This window comes from Echinops telfairi, unplaced genomic scaffold, assembly GCF_000313985.2.
Source record: "Echinops telfairi isolate 266 unplaced genomic scaffold, ASM31398v2 ScPeMD7_7469;HRSCAF=8507_0, whole genome shotgun sequence".
Taxonomy (NCBI): domain Eukaryota; kingdom Metazoa; phylum Chordata; class Mammalia; order Afrosoricida; family Tenrecidae; genus Echinops; species Echinops telfairi.
Genome location: NW_022111372.1, coordinates 60,246,288 through 60,252,931, shown reverse-complemented (window position 1 = coordinate 60,252,931; position 6,644 = coordinate 60,246,288). Strand labels below are relative to the sequence as shown.

General features: G+C 53.7%; 1 protein-coding gene across 1 annotated transcript in view; it reads right to left on the bottom strand.

The window, feature by feature from the left end:
* SLIT3 (slit guidance ligand 3) overlaps window positions 1–6,644 on the bottom strand; it is a gene marked incomplete at its 5' end in the record, with an annotated part of 712,261 nt that overhangs the window by 63,390 nt on the left and 642,227 nt on the right. The window contains one exon of the mRNA XM_004697123.2: window positions 5,212–5,355. Within this exon, the coding sequence (XP_004697180.1) occupies window positions 5,212–5,355 (144 nt within the window). The remainder of the gene's footprint in view (window positions 1–5,211; window positions 5,356–6,644) is intronic.

The following is a 6,644-nucleotide window of genomic DNA, read 5'->3' as shown; positions in this document are numbered from 1 at the left end:
CAGGCTCCCCAGGGCCTGCAAGCCCACACAAGCCCCTCTCGAGCCTTGGGCGCACACCGGCCTCTTTTTCTTCCATTTGGTTCCTATCATGGCCTTCTCTGCTCCTTTAATGCCAGCCCTTTCAACCCTAGGGCCTTCGTAACACACATTCCTTCTACTTCCTTTTCTCCCCTCATTCCCGGGGAAATCCTGCTCTTCCCTCTCCTCTAAAATGCCCAATTTTCTGGTTAGCATTTTCATTGCTTCTCCCCCTCCTCCTACATTTCTTGAGGCAGGGATCTGATCTGTGGAGCTGCACTCCCAGCAGCCAGCGCAGCAGCTGGCACAGAGTGGGTGAGGGAAGGGCTTTCTTGGCTGCTCGTCTGGACTCAGCCTGCCGGCCCTTCCACCGAGGCTGTGAATGCCCAGCCATGCCTCCCAATGCCCTCTCCTGCTGCCATCTGCTGAGGGCTGCTCTGTGCGGGAGTCTGCGCCGGACTCGCAAGGGCTGCTGTGGCCAGAGCCAGCTGCTCTTCAAAGATGTGGTCAGCTCTCTCCAGCTGGCTGCAGGCGCATCCCTGTCCCTTTGTGCAGGTGTCAGGATGACAGCCGCAGCGAGGTGCCCTATGAAGAGCTCTAGGGAGCCCCCCAGCATGGTGGGGGGCAGGGCCCAGAAGGCAGCAGCTGACATTGCTGGAGAAGACCCAGCTGTCAGGACAGATGCCGCTGGGACCACTGACAGGTACCTGATGGCATTGCGGCTGTGTGCTGGGATGTGCTAGCGTTCAGTATCAGAGAATGCTACTGAGAAACGTGTAAGATCTATCTAACTCAGAGAGCTAGTATTTTCCAAGTGACCAATGAGTGTTTCTACAAGATTACGTACCAGTGAAACATTCTGCTCCTTGTGCGAGAGACCCGCAGAGTTTCATGTACCTGTGAGTGTCGTCCAGTCCACGCAGACTCGTAGCAACCCCCCAGGGAGAGCAGATCTGCCCCAGCGGAGCTGTAAGTCGTCCGGGCAGCAGACTGGAAGATCTTTCTCCTGAGGAGTGGTGGGTGGGTTTGAACTGCGGACCTTTCAGTTGGCAGCCATGCATTAACCACTGCATCACCAGGGTACCCCAGAGTTCAGTGTAACAGAATGTTTCATGGCTACCCATGACCACTACACTTTAGGAAACTTCCACCTGCCAGGTTTGGGTGTAACCTCAAAAGAAGACTGTTCACACTTAAAAGCTATCAAAATATTCCAGCATTTCCCAAACACATATCTGTGGAAAGGCAAATTTCCTTCCTTTATTTCAACTCCAACACCTCTCAGGGTAGTGTGACTGCGGAAGCAGATGTGAAAACCCAGCCGTCTTCTAGGGAGCCAGGCACTCAAGGGATTTGCCAAGAGGCACAATCGTACCACTCTTCACGACGGAATCTCCTTTGTTGTTCTGTTTTCACACAAGGAAGCTGTCCGAGCCTGTACTGGGTATTCAGCACTATTTTTAAATGGGTTACTAATATATATTTTAGAAATTCCTCTGTCTTTACTCTCTGATACAGTGCATCTCAATAGCTATAACCCCCCTTAAAAAGTTCTTAGGGTGTTTGATGCTTAAACAAGCTGAGATCCCGAAGGTCAGATGTAACATATAAGAGCTGTGGGACCAAACATATTCCCAGTCCTGACGGGCCACATACTGGGACTGCACTTGGGTAAGTGATCCTGATCTTCCTAAGTTTCTCATAGAGATCCTATAGGACAGAGTAGGAGTGTCCCTGTGGGTTTCCAAGCCTATCAATCTTTACAGGAGTAGAAAGCCTCGTCTTTCTCCCTCAGAGTAGCTGATGAGTTTGAACCGCAGACCTTGTGGTGAGAAGCAGCCCAAGGAGTAACCACTAAGCCATGAGTTGAAATTAACTGGCTGGCAGTGAGTCTGGACTTTTGGAATAGCGTCTCAGAGTCCTTGGATGGCACAAAGGGTTAACATTCTCAGCAGCTAGCCCGCAGGTTGGAGGTTCAAGTCTATGCTAGAGAAAGGAGCCTTGGAAGAGAGGCCTGGCGGTCTACTTCAGAGAAACCAGACATTGGGGAAAACATCCCATGGGCATGGGCACGGGTCTCGTCTGACACACGGGCCACCATGAGTCGGAACAGGCTTGTCGATGGCAACTGGTTACTGGTGTTTTCCATCCCCAAACACCGATAAGCCTTGAGAACAGTATGCCAAGGGAAGTACATCGGCCACAAAAGGGATGGTCCCACTTGTATGACACCCCTAGGATAGCCACGGATATAGAGATGAGAAGGTGTGAGTGGTCCCAGGTGTGGGTGGCCAGGGGAACAGAGCCGCGTCGGCAAGTGAGGAAACACGTGGAAATAGAGGTGCTGGTGGTTGTACAACTCGACGAACGTAACCAGTGCCATCGGACTGATCACGTGGAGACTGGGGGGACGGCAAAGGCTTAGTTACAGACACGGTCCCCACAAAGGGCAGATGTGGCGGGGCAGTGAATGCATGGGGGCTGGTGCGGCTTGCCTCCCTCTGGAGGAGAGGAGGGAATGGAGCGGGCACAGGGGGAGGGCCACCGGGCCTTACCAAGGGCCGACTGAGGGGGAACCATGTCCTGCTCAGAGAGTGTCCCTTTGTCCTCTCTCGCTTGCAGCAGGCCCCCAATCTGCCCTTCTGGGAAAAGCTGTGTTTCCCTTCTTTTCAGCAAATGAGACGTCATTGCCATTTTATTCTGTGAACTTGGCAGCTCTGTCCTGGATAAGTAAGCGTGCTGGCCGGGGCTGGCCAACCAGTGTTGGCAAGCAGGGTCAGCACTCAACCGACATCCCAGAGGCAGCAGCTGCCAAGTGGCTGTTTTCTGGGGGGACAGTTGGAGGGCAAAGCGAGGGCTGCTTTCCGTGGTGAGTTTTGGAAACCCTACCCCAAGGGAGGCACCACCATTTCCCAAGCAAGAAGCTGGGCCTCTCCCAAAACTCTGTGGTTGACCTTATAATGACGGCCAGTTATCTTGGCTGCTTCAACCTTTGTTTCAGGAGCTTTGGGGAAAGCACCCACGACCTTGTTTCATGGCATTTTCCTCCCTTTGACACGTGTCACTGGCCATGCCAGTAGCCCAGGAAGGAGTCGGGCACGGGGATTTTTTTCTGTGTGCCCTCAGGGCACAGCCCCTGCTTGAGCCCAGACTGATGACAACTTGGTAGGGACCTCTGTCCTTCAGGCTGGCAGCTCCTGGACAGTCCCCTGCCCATAGGGAAACACTAAGAGTTACAAAACCCACCCATAGGTTCATCTCCTACTGTGCCAAGCTGGCACGCACAGGCCTCAGCCTTAGGGCAAGCCACTCACCCAGCAGGGGCCTGGACCTCGTTCTGAGGCTGCTAAGCTGGCCTGGGGCGGATGTGTGTCCTGTGACTGCTGGAGGGAGTGTGGCGATGCAAGCCTGGAGGCTAGGGTGGGGCTGGGGTGAGAGTTTGGGGTGCATGTGAGCGTGACTTTCTGCTGGCAGGAGCCTGGCGGCGCTGAGCTGCCGTCCATGCTGGCTCCGGCCCTTCATGAAGGAGGGCCGCTGCCCAGTATCGGTCAAGAGTGTGCCTCCCTCCTGCTCGCCCTTCAAGCCCACCCTAGCAGAGACAATTGCTCTGACCTTCACATCTAAGGCAGACCCCTCTACATTCGATGTCAGAGCAACCTTGGGTCTCTTTCTGTAACGTGTTTTACCATGGTCACTGCGCGTGTGCTTCCGAAATGGCTGAGGGAGGCCTGCCTGGCCCAGGACGCTGTGAGCACCACCGGCACTGGGCTCACCCCGATTTGCTCACCACCATCTCCCCAGTGGGCACAGGAGTCCCCGAATCACGTGATGACCGTACAACCGAGTGACTGACCACACGGGGGTGAAGACCACTAGGAAGATGCTGTGTGTTGGCTGACACGGTCCAGAAAGTGTCTCCTGACTCCGGGATCATGCCTCAGGGTCTCTTTGAGCGGACAGCCACAGCGCTTCTTAGAAGCAAGGGCGGTGTGACTTCTCCTCACGTTGTTTGGACAGGTTATCAGGAAAGGCCAGTCCAGCATACTTGTAAAGTCGAAGGCCATTGAAAAACAAGACGGGCCGCCAGGGGCTGCCACAGTGGGTTCAGCCCTAACAACACCTGGGAGGGAAGCACAGGGCCAGGCAGGGCTGCGTCCTGCCTGCACGAGTCTCGATGAGCCCTCACAGCAGCAGCCACAGCACAGGGGCAGCAGTGGGGTTTTCTCCGTCACGTGACAGAGCCTCCCTATGGGCAGGCTCCGAGCGGAGCAGGGCCGTGTCTGGAGCTCAGGCTGCGGCAGGGGTTCTCCACCTTCCTAACGCTTCGACCCTTTAATTCAGTTCCTCATGTTGTGATGACCCCCCACCATAAAATTAATTCCATTGCTACCTCATCACTGTAATTTTGCTACTGTTATGAATCGTCATGTAAATATCTGATATACAGGATGTATTTTCATGGTTACAAACTGAACACAATTAAACATAATTAAAGCATAGCGATTAATCACAGAACAATATGTAATCATATAATGTGAAATACGTATGTGTTTTCCGATGGTTTTAGGCGACCCCTGTGAAAGGGTTGGTCAGCCCCCAAAGGGATCTCGACCCACAGACTGAGAACCACTGGGCTGCAGGATCAGAAAGTTCTGGTGCTGGTACTAACAGGCCTCAGAATGCAAACCCACTCCTTTGAAAGGAATGCTTTGAAGCTGGAATGGAAGCAGGCCAGCGAAGGCACCTTGCATGTGGCTGCTGCACCAATTACCGTAAATACTCGAGTATAAACCTGCCCCAAAATCAGCCGAGGCACCTTATTTTACCGCAGAAACTGCATTAAAAATGTGCTGAAAAACTCGGCTTATACATGAGTATGTATTTACAATTATCCCGCAAGGTTGCTGTGTTGGCTGGGGAGATTGCTGGCAGTGCAGGAGACAGAATGCAGAACAGAGGTCTGGGGAGTCCACAGAAATGTGATGGCTGCTCTCACGCGGGTACTGGAGTATCAGTTAGGGATAGCAGGGCCCGAGAGGCCTCCCCTCCCAGATGGAGGTAAAGGGATGCTTCCTGTTCCCATACCAAAGCTGCTGTCACCTTGGGGAAGGCCCTACACCCCGTCCTGCTGGGCTCCCCCTTACTCTCTCTGGTTTGGGGTGCTGGGGGTACAATATGAAGGAAGCTACTTACAGCTCGGTTACGTCCTTGGGGATGCCCTTGGGGAGTGTTCGGAGTCCCTTGTTGCTGCATCGCACCACTGTGTCTATGCAGGTGCACTGCTCCGGGCAGCGGGGGCCCAGCTGGCAGCTGCTCTCATCATTGCCTGCGGAGAAAGCCCGGGAGACGGTGAGTGTGGTGGGAGGCATGCTCCACTAGGGGGAGCAGGTGAGTGAGGCTGGACGCTGGCCCTGGCCAAGCAGCCTTAGTCCAGAAGGCACCTCAAGGGGTGGGGTTGGAGACAGAGCCCCGTCTCTTCCCTTCCTCTCTCTCCCCTCCCACAACTACACAGTCCCTCTGGGGGTGCCAGTGTGCTCCAAGCTCCCATGGTCACCTGAACCTCAGCTAATTTGTAAAACCAGTTCATCTGTCCCTTATTTGAACACAGTTGACCATACTTGATCATACTTGTTTGATTTCTACTAACAAAGACGGTCAGTGGGTTTCTGAGGGCCTCAGTTCTCCAGATATATTAGAGGTTGTCAAAAAAGTTCATGGAAACCCCCATGATCTTTCAATGCCATTTCCCCATGAACTTTTTGAAGTCCCTTCACACATGCCGCCTGCCAGCCACAGGACTGTCCAGTAGCTGAAGTCCCATCCCAGTGGTACAGGCAAGAAGGTAGTCTCAGGTCTCCCATGTATTGTTGGATAGGTTCTGTGCCATACAAGGGAACCACATCTAAGGGGCACCAATAGTGGACACGGTGGATTCTTATAGCGAGCACAACAGTGTTCTCAGAGCCGGCAGAAAGGTGTCTTGTTTGAACAAAATCAGAGTTTACTATGATCCATTTCCCATTGGTGGAGTTTAAATGGCTTCAGAAGGAGAGCTTTTCTTAGTCTGAATGAAGAAGCCAGGTGGGCTAGAGTGGAGCTGCAGAGCCCCTGACAGCTCCAGCTGCAGGTCCCAGGGCAGCCTGGAATCACATTATCCTAGGGGACCCTGTCTGAGGCTCCCAACTTCATCTCTGCCCTCCTGCATCGCCCACGGCTGCCCAAGGGTGCCCAGGGGTCCACCCCCCACTGATAGTTAAGGTTTATTGTGCCAACCTGGCCGATAAACACATGTGGGATTAACTGAAGGGCAATTTACTTGAAGGGCGGAGAGATAAATGGCTTGGCGAGCCTCGCCTTGTTGGTTCTCTGGTCTCTTGCTCTCTGATGGTTGGACCAGGGTGCGGCTGCCTTAGCTAGTTCTTTGCCTCAGCTGGCAAGGCTCACTTCCCGCAAGACATCCCTGAGGAGAAGCCACATGGACTTACCCTGATGCAACCCTGGGTGCTGGAGAAGCCCTGTGGAGACCCCTGCCAGCACTGAGATGCTTTCCTCCTGCAGTCAGCATCATTGCGTGTGTTTTGTGAGATTGAGGAGGACTTTGTAGATCGGTATCAGACCTATGGGCT